Raw genomic sequence first — 19,767 nt, 5'->3', positions numbered from 1 at the left:
TAGTGGATTATGGTGGGGGGCTCACCTATGGCACAGTACTAACAGATCAGTGTCTGTCCGTGTATTCAGGGAGAGCTACCTAGGGACCTGACCTAAGTTTGCAGTATCCTGCAGCTATAATGTCCCTGGCCTATGGTTTCAGAGCACTTTATGGCCTCAAATAATGGTAGCAAGCACATGCAACTGTGAAAGGTTAACAAAAATCCAAACCTGCTGGAATTCAGTGCAGCAAAATCTATTTGCATGACAACTTGATCTTATATTGTACTGTTACTGTATGCAGTCCTAACAGATACCTCTGGTTACTCATGTTCCCATATATATGGACAACAGCGCTAAGGCTGGATAAGTTATTTGACTTCATATACTTGCCATAACAATGGCTTGTGTTTTGCACATTTAACTTCATGATGGATTATCCCAGGACAAATTCCAATGAGTTCTGCAGTTTATACAAGTCATAATACTAATCCTTGGAGGGATGAGATTCAAAAATCTCCTCTGTTTTTTTCACGTGTTCTTTCTGTGCCTTAAGTTTATGAAAAATAAATTGTCCTAGTCATTCACTGTCCTCCCATTAAGGTCTCCATCTTTGGTAGCCATGGACATACAAGACATCTTCTTGCTACTTAGAGCTAAATCTAAGCTGCATCTAAAGCTGTGATCATGACTGTTTCATAGCTAAGAACCTCAGCCGTTTAAGACCGTTGCATACAAGCAAATTTGTTCCAACAAATGGACCAAGTCTCGAATCACTGAACTGAATGGACCTGCTGAGTTAAGTTCATTGATTTGTATTTTGGTCCACTAAATCCAACAAGTGCATGGTGTGATTTTGTCCGAACAAAATTGCTCAGGAACAATCATCTTGAAGCTAAGGCAGAGTTGGTGAAACAATCTTCAAATGACTGGATCACTAAATGGATCCATTCGGCCCTGACTTATGGCCAGGACCAGGGATGTTGAAGGCCTACTGTGAGAGACGTGGAGCCTTCTTTCTTCATATAACTGTAGATGACCCCAGTTCAAATGTATTTTTAACTTCTTATATACAGTATTATCTGCTTGTTCCATATTAAGGGTCTTGTTTTGAGCTCTTGTTCGTCTTACCGCTCCTTTAACCCCTCAGGGACATGGCCCTTTTTCATTTTTGCATTTTCATTTTTCACTCCCCACCTTCAAAAATCTGTAACTTTTTTATTTTTCCATGTACAGAGCTCTGTTTGGGCTTGTTTTTGGTGTAAAAAATTGCACTGTGTGATGGTATTTATCATTCCATGCTGTGTATTGGGAAGCGTGAAAAAAATTCAGAATGCAGTGAAAATGATGAAAAAACGCATTTGCGCCGTTTTCTTGTGGGCTTGGATTTTAAAGCTTTCACTGAGCGCCCCAAATCACATGTCCATTTTATTCTTTGGTTCGGTACGATCACAGGGATACCAAATTTGTACAGGTTTTATAATGTTTTCATACATTTAAAAAAATTAAAACCTTTTTCATACTTCATTGCATGGAGCTGTGGGGGGTTTCATTTTTTTTTTTACTTTTGATGACATTTTTAATGCTATCATTTTGAGGACTGTAAGGGCTTTTGATCACTTTTTATAGAATTTTTTATATTTTTCAAAATGGCAAAAAAGTGGCTAATATATTTTGATAGATCGGACATTTTGGGACGCGATGATACCTAAAGTGTTTATAATTTTTACTGTTTATTTAAACTTATATCAGTTTTAGGGAAACTTAGGGTGATTTATACTTTTACTTTTTTTTTACTATTTTTTAAAAAAAAATTTTAAAATTTTTTACCATTATTTTAGATCCTCCAGGGTAATTTAACCCTGCAGGGTCCGATTGCTAATACTATATACTGCAATACTACTGTAATGCAGTATATAGCTATTTTGCTATGATTTTTAGTAGCCAGCCCTCTGCTGGCTATTAGAAATCATTGCACATGGCAAGCCTACGAGTCTCAATGACTGCCCACCGATGAGGTTCCAGGGGGCAGCGATCGGCCATCCAAGATGGCGGCGCACATATAACAGTAAGTTAGGTGCGGGTTCGCCACGGCACTTAACAGGTCAACTGGCGCGATCGGTGACAGGTGGGTGTTGGCTGTTTTATACAGCCATTACCTGGTGTGTATGAAGAGAGCTCAGCTCGTGAGCTCTTTCCATACACCCTTTGCCGCACAAAGATGATATAGTTCGTCCTCGGTCGGCAAGGTGCTAAAAGTTCAAATCACCCTCCTTTCCCTAGAACTGATATAAAATATAATAAACAGTAAAAATCACAAACACATTGGGGCAGATTTATCAAGCAGTCTGAAAGTCAGAATATTTCCAGTTGCCCATGGCAACCAATCACAGCTCAGCTTTCATTTCACCAGTGCTCATGAATATTTTAAAGGGGAGCTGTGATTGGTTGCCATGGGCAACAAGAAATATTCTGACTTTCAGACTGCTTGATAAATCTGCCCCATTAGGTATCGCGGCATCCCAAAATGCCCGATCTTTCAAAATATAAAACCAGTTATTGGTGGCGGTGGCCTTCGAGGTGGGAAATGGCTCCCAAATGTCCGAAATGTGACTTTTACAACTTTTTACATTACATAAAAAATGTAATGAAAAGTGATCAAAATGTCGCACAGACCTCAAAATGGTAGCAATGAAAACGTCGGCTCATTTCACAGAAAATGACACCTCCCGCAGCTCCGTACAAGTATGAAAAAGTTAGAAGCTGGCAAAATTTTTTTTCCTTTTTCGTACACATTTGTTTAATTTTTGAAAATGTATCAAAACGCAATAAAACCTGTATAAATTTGGTATCACCGCCATCGAACCGAAACAAAGAATAAAGTAGAGGTGTTATTTGGAGCGAAGAGTGAAAGTCGTAAAAAATGAGCCAACAAGAACGTTACGCACATGCATTTTTAAAAAAAAGTTTTCCACATTTGGAATTTTTTTTCTGCTTCCCAGTACACAGCATGTTATAATAAATAACATCACGGGAAAGTAAGTTGTTACGCACAAAATAAGCCCTCACACAACTCCGTACTCGGAAAAATGAAAAAGTTATGGTTATGATTTTCGAAGGTGGAGAGCGAGAAATGAGCAAAAAAAACCTGCTTCCTTAAGGGGTTAATATTTTATTAATTTTTACATTTTTTTACTTTTTTTTCACTATTTCTTAGACCCTCTAGGGCAGCGATGGCGAACCTATGGCACGCGTGCCACAGACGGCACGCGAAGCCGTCTCTGTTGGCACGCGTACCGTCGCCGGTAAGCCTCTGCCCGCTGCCCGTAAAAATTTGTCTATGCGAGCGGTGGAACTACGCGCCACTCCATAGACAGAACTGCAGAGTTTTCGCGCATGCGCGGTAACTTGGGAAGGGCTGAAAGTTTCAGTTGCTCCCATAGAAACCGCGCAGGGAGCGTTGACTGAATTGCCCCTCCCATAGAACCCGGGGCCTGTGCCGCCGCCATGGCTGACACCCCATGCATGCCGGCTGGCAAATCCTCTTTCCCGCCAGCCGGCACATCCTTTTACCCACCGGCCGCCACATCCCCCGGAGCACCTCTCTGCTCCCTCCCGGTCCGCTCCGCTCTGCTCTGTTCCAGTCCGCTCTGCTCTGTCCCGGTCCGTTCTGCACTGCTCTGCTCCCTCTGTCCCGTTCCACTCCGTAGCCCCCCTCTCCTCCGCTCCAGGTGGGAGTGGAGAATGCATACAGTGTAACCTGCATGCATTCCTGGAGTACCTTCCTGTAGAAGAAAATAAAATAAAGTAAGTTTATCTGTGTATATGTATATGTATGTAATGAGTATATGTATGTGTATATGTATGTAATGTGTATATGTATGTGATGTGTATATGTATATGTATGTGTATATGTATGTAATGTGCACATGTGGGTGTATATGTATGTGTATATGTATGTAATGTGCATATGTGGGTGTATATGTATGTGATGTCTGTATGCATTTTATACTACATGGCGACAAGCTGTATGCATTTTATACTACATTGGGGCACACTGTATGCATTTTATACTACATGGCGACAAGCTGTATGCATTTTATACTACATGGCGACACGCTGTATGCATTTTATACTACATAGCGGTCCGCTGTATGCATTTTATAGTACATGGTGGCATTCTGTATGCATTTTATACTACATGGTGGTACGCTGTATGCATTTTATACTACATGGCGGTACATTATATGCACTACCTGATATATTACGTATATGGAGGGGGGGGGCATCTCTCTATGGCTCGTCTCAGGCAGCAGACAGGCTTGGTACACCCCTGCATAGAAAAACTTATGACAGATTCCATTTTAATTGATCAAAAGCACATAAAATGCAAACCTTTGAGCTCTGTTGATAGTGTTTTTATTGTAACACTAAAGATTGTAACGTTTGAGCTATGTTTTCTCAATTAAAACCTTGTTATTCTAGTTAAATTTTTGTGTTGGCACTTCGCTTCAAGTCAGAAGGGTTTGGGTTGCATCTTGGGCACTCGGCCTCTAAAAGGTTCGCCATCACTGCTCTAGGGTATATTAACCCTAGATGGTCAGATCGTTCCTACCACTGGCCCATTGTAAGGAATCTGCAGAAGCCACTCAGTCTCGGGTCAGACAAAGACCCTAGGCTGTAATGGCAACCGATCACCGCCCCCCGGTGACGTTCGGGGGAGCGACGATCAGAGTTAACATGGCAGCGCCCATGCACCGCTATGCTTTCAGTGGCGCCGGCGACACCGCAAGCACCGACCGTGGGTGTTAGCGATGGGTCTTTGCTGCGATATGCAGCAAAGCCCATCTCTGTATGAAGAGGGCTCAGCCCGTAAGCCCTCTTCATACACCCTTCATAGCTCTGTGGGGGATATATCCGTCACAGAGCGTGAAGGGGTTAAGGCCGCCTTGTAGGCATTATAGCCATGGATGCTCCACTTGGGCATCCAGGGAAAACATGCAATTAATTTTTCAAGGGAGCTGCTTTACAAGGTAGCTAAAAGAGGCGTGGTTTTCCTTATCCCATCTTGCAAAACTTATTTGCATGTTTACCTTTGTTTTGTATTTTACACACCAAATAGCATAGCTAACATGATGACTTGTTGGACTTGTTCTATAGAATGAAAACTAATTTGGAGAGAAAAATTTTGCATTGCTGCCTATTAACGGTGTAATGTTTTTAATATTTTGCTGATTGAGCTGTTTTAGCTATTTTTGCGGGACAAGTTATTGGTTGGGGTAAAATGTGACTTTTTGATAACTTTGTTTTTTTCTTTGGTCGGATGCGCAAAAATTTTAATTTTTGCTGTGTTTTCATTTATTTAAAACATTCACCATACAGTTTCAGTAATTTATTTTATTGTACAGGTTGTAATAGGATTGTTTGTGTTTGGGAATTTTAGACCATATGGGGCATTTAGTAGATTTTTATTGTGTATTAAATGTTATTTTTATTATTATTATTTTTACTTTGTGTTACAGTTTTTTTTGTCCCCCTCTAGAACTTGAACAAGTGATCAATTGATCACTTGTTTAAATTAATACATTGCCATACTGACGATTGGCAGTATATTAGAACAGTCAGCCTATGCATATGCATAAACTGACATTGGCACTGCTCGGTCCTGCTACAGGCAGGACTTAGCAGGAAGTCAAGTAACGCAGTTCTGGGGTACTTCATTGAACCCCAGAGTTGCCGTGGAGACAGTCAGCACCCCCGTACTAGGCGCAGGGGTCAAAATTGCCAGTTGAAGAGGCGGACAACCCCTTTAGGTGATGCGTTCATGTTTGATCACCTAAACAGCCTAAAGGGTTAAACAGCCAGGATCGCAACTATTGCGATTGTGGCTGTTTGTGCAGCGGTTGAGTTGTCACATACAGCCGGCCTCCTGCACGGATGGCACAGGCTCTACTTCTGAACCCTCTCAATGTCAAGCACACCCTGACGTTCCCCAATGTCATGGAGGGGTGAGGGGTTAAAGTGCAACAAAACTGTTGACAAAATTTTGTAAATCATTAGTGTAGATAATAATGATGAATTGAGTAATATCCTTCATGAAATAAAATACCGTAGGTTCCTGTGTCCCTGTTTTTCCTCACCCTTCTTCCTTATTTAGGCAGTTTCTCTGCCCTTTATCCACTGACAGCTGAGAGATAAAGGAACCTGATAATGGAAGAGCAGAAGAAAATACATAAAGTACACACAGAAGCTGCAGTACTCGGCCACTAATAAACATTACCAGAGCAAGTATAAGATCCTAATAAGGTTACCCATTTTGTACTATACCTGGTAAAGTTTGCTTGGAGTTCCTGGGAGCCGAGGGTCAAGTGACCTGCTGTCTTCTCATGAATGGAGGGTGCTATGCAGTCATCACTGTTTCCATGCCCTCTCTGTGATAACCATTCCCATATGGATAGCTGGGGAGTCCAGAGTCCTGCTGCCAGCAGGTGACCCGTGTAATACATAGAAACCAGGTTTAGTATAACAAGGGTGACCCTATTAGGGTCTTGTACATACCCCGGTGTAGTTTGTTATTAGTGACCAACCCCTATAAGACTACACGTCGGCGCCAGGGAGAGGAGGTCACCCCCACCCCTCTCCATAGAGGAACATTGCGCACGGCGCCATATTCCGGGAAATGATAGGACATGTCCTTTCTTTTCACAGGGTACGGAACAGTATAGTACCACACGGCACCGTACCACTCCCGTAGGGCACTGTGCGCCCATTACCATCTATGGGAGCCGTATATACAGTGCCTACAAGTAGTATTCAACCCCCTGCAGATTTAGCAGGTTTGATAAGAAGCAAATAAGTTAGAACCTTCAAACTTCAAACAAGAGCAGGATTTATTAACAGATGCATAAATCTTACAAACCAAAAAGTTATGTTGCTCAGTTAAATTTTAATAAATTTTAGACAAAAGTGTGGGTCAATTATTATTCAACACCTCAAACCACCAGAATTCTGTTTGTGCCTGAACTACTTCGTAATACTTTAGGGGAACCAAATTTTTCTCCCGTGCCGAGGCTAGGCTTGTCCGAAGAGTCAAGGCTAACCCAAGGACAACAAGGAAGGAGCTCCGGGAAGATCTCATGGCAGTAGGGACATTGGTTTCAGTCAATACCATACGTAATGTACTCCACCGCAATGGTCTCCGTTCCAGACGAGCACGTAAGGTATCTTTAAAAAGCGTCATGTCAAGGCTTGTTTACAGTTTGCTCATGATCACTTGGAGGACTCTGAGACAGACTGGTTCAAGGTTCTCTGGTCTGATGAGACCAAGATCGAGATCTTTGGTGCCAACCACACACGTGCGACCCCAAGAATACCATCCCTACAGTCAAGCATGGTGGTGGCAGCATCATGCTGTGGGGCTGCTTCTCAGCCAAGGGGCTTGGCCATCTGGTCCGCATCCATAGGAAGATGGATAGCACGGCCTACTTGGAGATTTTGGCCAAAAACCTCCGCTTCTCCATCAAGGATCTTAAGATGCGTCGTCATTTCATCTTCCAACAAGACAACAACCCAAGCACACAGCCAAGAAAACCAAGGCCTGGTTCAAGAGGGAAAAAATTTGAGGTGTTGCAGTGGCCTAGTCAGTCTCCTGACCTTAACCCAATTGAAAACTTGTGGAAGGAGCTCAAGATTAAAGTCCACGTGAGACACCCAAAGAACCTAGATAACTTGGAGAAGATCTGCATGGAGGAGTGGGCCAAGATAACTCCAGAGACCTGTGCCGGCCTGATCAGGTCTTATAAAAGACGATTATTAGCTGTAATTGCAAACAAGGGTTATTCCACAAAATATTAAACCTAGGGGTTGAATAATAATTGACCAACAATTTTATGTTTAAAATTTCTTAAAATATAACTAAGCAACATAACTTTTTGGTTTGTAAGATTTATGCATCTGTTAATAAATCCTTCTCTTTTTTGAAGTTTGAAGGCTCTAACTTATTTGCTTCTTATCAAACCTGCTAAATCTGCAGGGGGTTGAATACTACTTGTAGGCACTGTATACGTCCTCCATACGGCTGTGTGAATGCAGCCTAACAAAGTATATAACCATGTTTACTATTATCTGCTCTATTCATTTATGAAAAAAAACTATTGCCCCAAAGTTTACTCACTCTTTAAGGGACCACAAGGACAGCTTACAGGACAGCCAATCCCTGAAGTGCTCTGCATTATATCAGGGGGGGCTTGAAGTACTGTGCTTTGCCAGTCGGGGGGTCCCAGCAGTGGAACCCCTCACAATGCGCGATTTATCCCCTAATCTTTAAGCATAAATCGCAAATGTACAATTATTTTCCAGGAATTAAGTTTTTTTTAGCATTTGAATTGAATGTAGCAGGGAAATGAAAACATGATATCCAGGGGACAAACAACTGCCTGCAAGCTGTGATTTGTCTGCGATTGTTAATTAAGCAATCAAGAAGACATTGTTACAACTTGTGTGATATGGATGTTTTGTCTGACTGCTTCACTCGTTGGCAGCTTGTATGTGTCACACCATCTTCCCTGGAGACCACAATGTAGTGACCAGCGGAGCGCAGAGAGTTAATGTACAATCAGAATGTTGCATATGATTCCTTTTATTTTTTTATTACTTTCTAAGCAATTTTGTTAAACATTTTACTTAAAGGACACCTGTCATCAGGTCTGTGTCACTTGTCCTGTCACTACTACCTGTTGGAGCAGCTCACAAGGATCCCATCCCAGCCTTTATCTAGTTATTTCATACATTAATCATTGTAAAATCATCTATTCTTTATCATATAAATGAGGCTGGTCACATGGTCAGAGGCAGTGATGTCACCCCTGTTCCCCCTCCCCTCTCCTCCCCCTGCTCATGTCTGTGTGTAATGTATAGTAAAGTATTGCTGGTATCTGTGCTGCATCTGCTGACATGCTGCATCCTCCTAATACACAGGTGAGAGACACAGACATCAGCTACACATGAATCTGACATGTTCTGCTGTAACATGGCTGCCTGGAGCTGCTGTATCTCTCCTAAACACACACACACACATGCACACACAGGCTGCAGGGGGCGCCAGCACCAGGAAGCACATCATTATACAGCCTCACATCATTATACAGGCTGTCAGTCAAGCACTGGGGGTGTGGCTGTACCTCCCACTCATGAATAGAGTGGACAGCTTGAATATGCTAATGCTTCATTGGACATTTCACAGGTCATTTGCATACAGCTTTAGGACTTCATTGCTTAGGTTTACAGGCATGTAGAGGGACAATGAAGGGATAGATGCAATGCTCTCTAATGGCAGTTTATGAAAATATATTTAGTTTAGGGGGGTTATTTTGCATGACGGGTTCTCTTTAAATAAACAACTGATCTAATACATGTGGCAAATTTTTAATCTATCAGCGCCATCTGCTGGGGAGGAGAAAAGAATACAATTCATTTAGCATTCATCACAATGCTCCACAAGCCAGTGATTCAGCAGCTTTGGCATCCATAGTGATAGGCCGGCTCTTCAGTGCCAGTGAAGAAAAGTATTTGTATCCAGGAGCATAAACCTCCTCACATTAAATCATTGCAGATTATTCTCATGTCCTCCAGAATACATGTCCTGGTGGTGTTTTCCAACACTTCTTTCTTCTGACGTCTACTGTATTCATTACAAAAAAATTGTAAACAATGCAGAGTTAATTTTTTTTAAAGCGTGGTCTGCCTTGTATTAATCCAATTAACGTTGGATTGTTTTAACGGGCAGCAAACACCCTTATGGGCTTATACATGTGGTCTCCATGGTCTCATGTATGAGCCAACTGCCGGAGCTGAAAATTTTAGAGGAGGTCGTATTTCTACCCATTGCCAATTCAGCTCTTTATTGCGGTCATCGGCCATTGGTAGTGGTATAACTTGCAGCTGATGGGTCCCAGTGCATAGTCTATACAAGGCCCGACTATAATGTGCGGTTTATAATACTACCGTATTTTTCGGACTATAAGGCGCACTAAAAATCCTTTGATTTTCTCAGAAATCAAAGGTGCGCCTTATATATGAACCGTACTTACTGACATCAGCTGCCTTGAACAGTGCACAGATCTGCCATCTGCTGGTCGTTCATCCTTATAATCAGGTGCGCCTTATAATCCGGTGCGCCTTATATATGAACCTAGATGTTTTAGCAGACAGTTATTGATGGTGCGCCTTATACTCCGATGCACCTTATATATGAACCTAGATGTTTTAGCAGACAGTTATTGATGGTGCGCCTTATACTCCGGTGCGCCTTATATATGAACCTAGATGTTTTAGCAGACAGTTGATGGTTCGCCTTATACTCCGGTGCGCCTTATATATGAACCTAGATGTTTTAGCAGACAGTTATTGATGGTGCGCCTTATACTCCGGTGCGCCTTATAGTCATAAAAATACTGAAGTCTTCTCGTATAGGAAGGTGACACCACCTTATTGGCCCTTAAAGGGGTTATGCCACGAAACAATTGACTACAAAAAGCTGTCAAAGAGGTTAAAATATTTCAAAAATCTATTTGTAATGGTTACCTGGAATTAAAGATACCTTTCTATTTGTTATTATGATGCTTGTTCAGCCTCTATTCTGCTCCACACAGAAGCAGATGTGGGAGGGGCCAGGCACATGCACAGCACTGACAGAAGCAACTCACTGGCCCCACCTCAGTGCTACAGAGCGCTCAGCCTTCAGAGTCTCCTTCCACCTGCTGTGCTCAAATAGTCCCTGCATTTACTGATCCAATAGAAGTCCAATTGAAATGTGTCATACGCCCCATGTTAAAAGTGCACCAAAAAAGTTGGTGCAGTCTGTCAAAGCAGTGCAGGGGGCACCAGATTCATGAAGAACGTGCGCCAGAAATCCTGAATCTGGCGCCCCCTGCACACTACACATTACACTGCACATAGTACACATGTACTATGTATTCTCACAGCATCATGGTCGGTCAGGCTGACATGCATGGCGGAAGTCTAGGTGGGTGCAGGGGAGGCAAACCCCACATGTATCGTCACTCCAAAGTGACACTTACCCCTGAGGAAGTCACTTTGAAGAGAGGATACGCATGGAGTTTGCTGTCCCTGCATTTTTCTAGACCTCCGACATATTTACACTTTACTGTCCGCCTGACCGACCATGATGCTGTGAGAATACATTGTTTTGCTCTTCTTGTATGCACTGATTGATTGTACAAAATTAGGTGCAATAGTTGTTTTTATAACTTTTACTAATAAACTTTTGTATTTTTGCATGTTGATTGAATCTCTTTCTGTGTATTTTGTAAGGAATTGCAACCAAATCACTAGATAGATAGATATGTGATAGATAGATAGATAGATAGATAGATAGATAGATAGATAGATAGATAGATAGATATGTGATAGATAGAGAGATAGATAGAGAGATAGATAGAGAGATAGATAGATATGTGATAGATAGATAGATATGAGATAGATAGATAGATAGATAGATGGATATGTGATAGATATGTGATAGATAGATAGATAGATAGATAGATAGGAGATAGATAGATAGATAGGAGATAGATAGATGGATAGATAGATAGATAGATAGATATGAGATAGATAGATGGATATGTGATAGATATGTGATAGATAGAGAGATAGATAGATATGTGATAGATAGATAGATAGATAGATAGATAGATAGATAGATAGATAGATAGATAGATGGATATGTGATGGATATGTGATAGATAGATAGATAGATAGATAGATAGATAGATAGATAGATAGATAGGAGATAGATAGATGACAGGTGATAGATAATAGGACTTGGATAGATAAATAGGTGACAGCTTCTCACATGTTGCTGATGTTTAGCGACTTCCCTGCTAGTCAGGCACAGGGGCCCCTTTGCAGGAGAGCAGGGTAACATGGAGGGACAGTGCATGGAGGAGAGTACAGGAGGAGGACTGCATCAGGAGAGGTCAGAGCTCAGCCTGTTACTTGTGTTATCTCTGCAGCCTCCTGTGTGACCTGACTAATGGTGGAGGGAGGAGAGGGCTGCTACATTGCTATGATCCATGTTAGGGGAGGACTCCTCTGAGCAGACATGTCTGGCTGCAGTTACCTTGTATCTGCTGCTGTAGGCTCCTGTGTGACCTGACTAATGGTGGAGGGAGGAGAGGGCTGCTACATTGCTATGATCCATGTTAGGGGAGGACTCCTCTGAGCAGACATGTCTGGCTGCAGTTACCTTGTATCTGCTGCTGTAGGCTCCTGTGTAGCTGGTGAGCAGTGGCCATCACAGCACAATCTCTGCCCCTCCTCCTCTCTCACCTCCTATTGGCTGCAGTGTGTCAGGTGACCTCTCAGTGTGCAGAGGAGCTGTGAGCCCGTGGAGTGATCTGTAGTGGAGAACAGCTGACTGACTCCCTGTGCGCAGACTCGGCCAGATCAGCTGTTGCTCAGGACGGGACACAGCTACCACCGGAGGGCGCCAGCAACCAGAACAAAAGGAGTTATCTCAGTAAGCCTGCAGATTTTGTAATAAGTGTAAATGGTGAAAGTACTTTTAACAATGCATTGGACCCAATTACAGCAATGTGCAATGGTGACACAACCCCTTTAAGCCTCTTGGGCCCGGTTGCAACCTCTGCACCCTATACACCCCCTCAAGTTACGCCGCAGGTCATTGGCACATGAGCGGACCTCATGTGCCAATGACATACAAGCCCCAACAGACCATTTTGTTTGGAGTCTGGGAGCACACAACATTTGTGTGCAGGTAGCCTTTGGGTGATTCCACACGTTAGCGTTTTGATTCGGTTTTGTAACGGAATCAAAACGCATTGGGGGGGGGGGCATGGGCGATCGCATATGCGTTTCTATGCAAGCGCATGCAATCGATAATCAGCACCCGGTGTCTCGCATTTACGCAATACAAGACACTGGGCACCGATTGCAAGCGTTTGCATAGAAGCGCATATGCGATCGGCCGCGGACTGCTCTGGTGCGTTTTGCTTCCGTTATGTGGCATCACCCTTACTGCCTCCAGCTCTAGTCCTTTTCCAAAGTGTTTCGGACGTAACTTGCATTAAACACTGACCCATTGTATTCAATGGATTTTGTCAGACATACATGCGCACACGTGCATGAAAAATACCCTATACAAGTCTATACAGATCCTTTAAAAATGCAGTTTGTTTTTCGAAGATCAATTGCAATACATAAGAGTGACCACAGTCATCAACCTATTTTTTACAAAAGTTTTACGTACATTGTATGCATGTAATAAACTCAGCAAAAACTGATCAAAATGCTTGTGAAAAAACTGACTGAAAACTGATTGAACTCTGATGGAAAGTGTCACAAATTTCACTGACCAAACCCTGATCGACCTCTGCAATGGTAGAATAGTGTGAAAGTGGCCATACATTCCTACTTATTGTCCAATCAGTCTATAAGAATGGTTAGGCCCATGAAAGATGCATATCATGTGATGCAAGATCATTTTGGTGTGTTTTTTAATCTCTCCACCTGTTCAAAAGTTAAGCCCCCCCCAGGAGTTTATTTGATATTTGCCTCATAGAAGCCAAGAGAGTATTAACCTTTTATTTTCTCTTGAGTTTTGTCTACATGTGATGTACGAAAATAAAAGGTCAAAGCCCCCTGGCTCATATTCTGTAATTCATATATACATTTTTGTCCAAATTCTTTTGTCATTCAGCATTTTTTACATGTTTCTCTTTAGGCTCTTTCCAGTAAATTTTGTGGTTCTATGTATGTTTACAGTTTCTGAAATACATTGATAAGTTTGCACAAATGCCAAGTTATAATTGTTCTCTTGTCTTGTCAGGTATCAGACATGTTCTAATAACGGATTGGTCGCTGGATTCAGTAGTCAGTACTTTGATGCCGTCTTGGATAGAGAATGGCAATTTTATTGCTGCCGTTATAGTCGAAAATGCTCTTATAGCTGTTGGTAAGTTTGTATTAAAATGATAAATAAAAAGGTACATTGACATATATCAGACAGACTGTATTGGCTCCATCCGATGAATAGGGGTCTATGTGTACATATTACGTATGCCCTGTGACTGAGCATTGTGTTTTGTTCGGTTACAGAACTATAAAATAGCAGGTGCTCTTAGCAAATGAAACACCTAAATTCCCATATAACAATCAAATGAAATTTCCAGGCACACCTGATAAATTTCTTAAATGCAAAGATTCTTTATTAAGCCGGCATTGATATTAAGTTGACATCTTGGCACATTGTGAAATTGAAAAGTGAAGCAAAACGGCGCAGTGGTTTGATTTGGTCTTAGCCTACTGGAACTTGTCATCATTGAAAATGACCTTCTTGATGACAGGTTCCCTTTAAAAAAAAATTCCAAACATAAATGCACCAAATACATCAGTAAGACTAGGTGCACATCTAGTTTTCTTCACACACTTAGTGTATACATTGGGAAAGCTTCTGAAATTGAGCATACTGAAAGACATATGCTGGCCAATGGATGCCTCCATCTGCACAGTATAAACCATACGGAAAGTATTCAGACCCCTTTAAATGTTTCACTCTTTGTTTCATTGCAGCCAATTTGCTGTCACACTCATATTTAACTCACATGCTGTCCATTTCCTTCTGATCCTCCTTGAGATTGCTCTACCCCTTCATTTTGCAAAAAAACACATGAAGGACTCCCAGGCTATGAGAAATAAGTTTCTCTGTCTGATGAGACGAATTTTGAAATTTTTGCTGTTAATTCTAAGCGGTATGTGCGGAGAAATCCAGGCACTGCTCATCACCTGCCAAAAACAATACGTACAGTGAAACATGGTGGTGGCAGCATCATGCTAGGGGATGACTAGTTGCAATTTAAAGAAAAATGAGTGCAGCAAAGTACAGAGATATCCTGGAGTGTTAAAATGAGCTAAAATAACAAAGAAGTGGCTTCAGAACAACTCTGTGACCATTCCTGACTGGCAAAGCCAGAGTCCTGTCATAACAACCCTACCTCAAAAAGTGCTTCTACTCAATACTGAGCAAAGGGGCTGAATACTTATGACCATGTGATATTTCAGTTTTTCTTGTTTAATAAATTAGCAAAAATATCACAATATGGTGCATAGTGTACATTAATGAGCAGGAAAAAAGTTACCAATTTGATGCAATGAAACAGAGTGAAACATTTTAAGGTATCTGAATCCTTTTTTTACCCACTGTATATGGTCAGCAGGGCCATTGAAGCCTTTGGGGGATGGATGTTGCATGGATACTGCATCACACTGGTCTCCTCTAAGGAAGGTCACTGTCCATATACTGTCTCATTACTGGCTGCTGTGGTTGTTCACTTCCCCTATCACTCTCAGGGGGAGAAGGAGGAACAGGGCGACGGAAAATGAAACACCTAAAAAACAGGTGATCTCAAAACGGGAATTTCCACTGCTGGACCGGAGAAGCATCACGGAAAATAATGGCAGAGATTTCTATTCATTCTACAGGAATGTGATCTTTTAAAATACAATATGTCTTCTTTTCTTCTAAACAGGCTGACACAAGATTATCCTGGACATTATGGAGAGGACGTGGACATGGTGCTATATTCCTATGGCTATTACATAAGAGGAGCAACCACAACCTTCTCTGGAGTGGAAAGGTTACTTTATTTTAATTCTGTTACTATTTTTTCAGAAAAAAACAAAACAAAATAAAGACATTACATTATATTCCAAACAGCAGATTTTTAATACAGTTCTCAGATAGTTTGACTAGACCAGTGGTGGCGAACCTATGGCACGAGTGGTAGCACATTTTAATGAAAGGGTTAAAACGAGACAGCCTTGGGTCTTCGGAAAATCTGAGGCAGTCATGGCGACAGATCGCTGCTCCCCGATGAGATCATGGGGAGCGACAATCCTTGGCAAGATGCCGGTGCCCAAGATGGCGGTGATCGACGACATAACACCTGCGATCAGTGCTAGAACCAATCGTGGGTGTTACCGGTAAGTCTTTGCTGCAATATGCAGCAAAGACTTACCAGCTATGGAGAGGGCTCAGCTGGTACTATTACGGTGCACGTCGGTAAGGGGTTATCTGAAATCTACCATCAGTTTTACTAGCTCCCCAGTTGAACTATGCATAAAACTGAAGGTAGATGCCCTTTAAATATAGTGGTTCAACAAAAACACACTGCAAAAAGAAATTATAACAGCCCACTAGAATTATGTTATTTGTCTAGTTATAAGAATTTAAAGGAAGCTTTGTCAAGTTTAGCATGCAGGTAACATCAAGCAATGTTGGGCTTATGAGTCCAGTTATCCCCAAATATTTAAGTTCTACTCTTAAAGAAAACCTACCATTGAATTTGATGCATAATGAAGCAAACATACCTTGAGAATGGTGTAGCTTGGTTAATCCCTGAGCTGAGTGGTTTTGCTGGTAAAACAAGTATAACTTTATGATAATGAAGCTCTGCCCCTTCTATGACTGCTCCAGCACTTGCTTCTGCTTTTCTTGTAGCAGGAGAGTTTTTCTCTGCAGGAGATGATGGTGCAATCACTTTTCTCCCTGCCAGAAAGAATAATCAATTTCTGCACCATCCCCCAGCTGCTGCCTATGAGGGACCCAGCTCTAGTTGATTACTCATGCGTAGTCATGCTTGACTAACCTCCATTTGTAATTACAAGCTCAATGTTGATTGAGACAGCCATGCTGATCCAGCTTTCCCAAGGTCCTGAATGTTACAATTGTTTTTGTAACCACTCAGCTCAGGGATTAACCAAGATATGATGCTGCATCAGTATGTTGGCTTCATAATGCTTGAAATCAAATGGTAGGTTTCCTTTAAATTCCTCCATGAGATTAAAGGGGTATTCCCACGAAGACAGGATTCTTAAATATACTCAGGATATTCACTGTTATTAACAAAAACACAGCATTTCACAGATATAATTCCATTCTGTTTCTATCAGTCCTGGTGTAAACAATTTCGGTTGCCTACGGAAGTCTACGGTTGGACAGGGTACATTGTTATCCTGTGATGCTGCAATGAGCTCCTTTCTGCATCGGCCCCTCCCCTTACATTCCTAAACGAGCTTACACACACAGACTTCCTGCCGGGAAGCAGTGTGAGGAGAGTAAAGCTACAAGCTACCAACAGTTGAGGTCTTTTTTTTAGGGGGAGGCACAACAAAGCTGACAGTGTATGTTATGTGTAATACGCATCTCATGGATCTCATCATCTCTTATTTATGAACTGTCTCATCTCTCTTTCTATGTTTCAGATACTAGTGAATGTTCGGAAGCTATAAAAAGTGTATATAAACCTGTACCCTGATAATCTAAGCACATTGTCAGCATCTCATGGCACTAGATGGGTCATAATGTGTCCCCACCCAATTTTACACTGACCGTCACTGAGTGATAGGAACTAAAACAGAACAGAACTTTGTAATTAAAAAGAACTAACCCCTGGTACACCTGCGTTGGATTATTCTTTTCTCCCTTCGCCAGTTTAAAATCCATGTACTATATCTTCTGTAATAACAGGTTATCAAATGAAAGGTTTATTCAAATATTTACCAAAAATGGGGAATGTTTTCAGAATCTTTTTGTGCAGATGTAGTTTTTGGGTAGTTCAAGCGATCATACTCCAGCAGGAGATATTCTAATAATGTTTCCCATTTTCCTCCTTGTAAGGCTTCATAAATGTAACCCTTTATACTTCTGTATTATTTTCCAGGGACCGCCAATGGAAGTATATCGTTTGCAGAATGACAGATTTTGACTGCGAATTTGAAAACTTCTAAAGAAATCTGTGAATCTATGTCCAATTACATAAGAAAACTAACACGAAGTTCACTTCTTGCCTTTGCTTGTTTGATTATTTTACTGAACTAATAGTATCCATTCTTTGAGGCAAATGTATAGTTATTACCCTTTGCCTCTTCATAAGAACGAGGGCCTCAATCCTAGTACAATAAAAAAAAGAGACAATCCAAAGACACCAACCTGCTTGCAGCTTCCCTCTCCCCACTGAATGTGCACGATAGCAGTGATCCGAGGATTGCTCAAGTTGTCTGCATTAGTTTAAGGTGCAATGAATTTTTAGTTTTTTTACTTTATGGAAAAACAATGATGTTCTTGGGACGTGCAGATCCCCCTTTTCACTTATATTTTATCTGTCATGTGTACTGTAGATCTAGACAATGGAAGAAATATAGCGATTTGTAAAAGCACACGACCTGTATCAGCTAAAATAAACTGCTTTGATCATATGTTTGTTTCTTTTATTAGGTCAATGGTAGATAAAACTACAAAAAATAATCCCTCCTTTCAGTCCACTCTCTTCTCTACCTCAACCAATGCTTCTCCAGGTGGGACACGTGGAACACATGTAGCGCCACAGAGTAGAGCATACTGCTATTGGGTACAGCAAACAGGAGTGTAACGTGAGGGCTGTACTAGCACACAGTGCCTGCCGCGTCAAGGGAAACTGTCAGCAGAAAGATAACAAACCATTCCCCCAGTATGTTGTCAAGCAGCTCAAGATTTTTCAGATCATGACCCTCATAGCCCAGTGTGCTGGTATCATCTAGAAAATCAACTTTGAGGTGCAATGTAATTGGTTGTATAGAGTCGCAGAGGTGGAGAGTTTAGCACTGAAGTCCAGCTCTCCCCGAATCAGAATGCCCACTATGCTGTATATCATGCTCTTATCTCCGGGGACATCAATAAGTGGCTCTACTGAATTCTGGTGAATGAAATCAATTAGAGCAGAGGGGCTTTCTGAGAAAGGGGGAGCTTGACTTCAGTGCTAAACTCTTCTTCTCACTGAAAGTTTACATCTCACTTCAAGGTAGATTTTGATTTTGCCATACTGGGCTATATGAAACCTGCTCCGGAAGGTGTTGAACTGCTGGATAACATATCAGTAGTCTTACTTGAAAACATGGGCAATTAGCATTTTTGTAATGTAACTGATCCCATTATGTCTTATATTTGAAGCAGACTTGCCACAAGACTGTGAATCACATAAAGACTAATAGCAAATAGCGAGGTTACAATACGTAGCTCCCCTGCCACATGGAAATCCTACTCACCCGCTGTGGATCTCAAACTGACCAGGAGGAAGAATTTTTGGCTCCGGAACATGAGAGTCACTATTCTAATGTACACATAAGGGTAAGGGTAAAAAAAAGTCACATTTATCCCAAACATTGCAATAAAGGTTACAATTTTTCCTCACAAAATAAAATAAAAGGTCTCACACAACTGATGTAAGAAAAATGGGAAACGTTATAGGTATAAGTTATAGGTGCAATTAATTGTTCCAACTAGTTCTGCATAAAACAAGCCCCTATGCTCGCACATTGATTAAAGAATGACAGAAAATTACTTTTAATATAATGAAAGTAGATTTTGCTGTGCAGAAATCTTGCAGGTTTGGCTCTGTATTTATACCTTTTTTTTTTCATTCTAATTGACACCTTCATTATATTCCTTGGGTTGGTATGATAACGGGGATACCAAATGTATATAAGTTTTAATATATTTTAAGAAATTAAAACATTTAAGCATAAAAAAATAAGTGTAAAAAAAATTCTTAAATTTGCCATCTTCTGGCGCTATAAATTTTTTCACACTACAGAGTGTGTACAGATTGCGGGATGAGATGACGTTTTAATTGCTACCATTTTGGGAACTGTATAACCTTTTGATCACTTTTTATGATTCACGAAATGTCAAAAATCGGCGAAGTAGTGGCGATT

At 41.3% G+C, this 19,767-nt stretch overlaps 1 protein-coding gene across 1 annotated transcript in view; it reads left to right on the top strand.

Annotated features, from left to right (window-relative positions):
• DPT (dermatopontin) overlaps window positions 1-18,273 on the top strand; it is a 33,608-nt gene extending 15,335 nt beyond the window's left edge. The window contains exons 2-4 of the mRNA XM_072137735.1: window positions 13,847-13,972; window positions 15,546-15,653; window positions 17,739-18,273. Coding sequence (XP_071993836.1) covers window positions 13,847-13,972; window positions 15,546-15,653; window positions 17,739-17,805 — 301 coding nt within the window. The 3' untranslated portion in view covers window positions 17,806-18,273. The remainder of the gene's footprint in view (window positions 1-13,846; window positions 13,973-15,545; window positions 15,654-17,738) is intronic.
• Window positions 18,274-19,767: the final 1,494 nt, after the last annotated feature.

This window comes from Engystomops pustulosus, chromosome 2 (assembly GCF_040894005.1).
Source record: "Engystomops pustulosus chromosome 2, aEngPut4.maternal, whole genome shotgun sequence".
NCBI lineage: Eukaryota > Metazoa > Chordata > Amphibia > Anura > Leptodactylidae > Engystomops > Engystomops pustulosus.
This window is presented reverse-complemented; position numbering and strand designations above follow the sequence as displayed.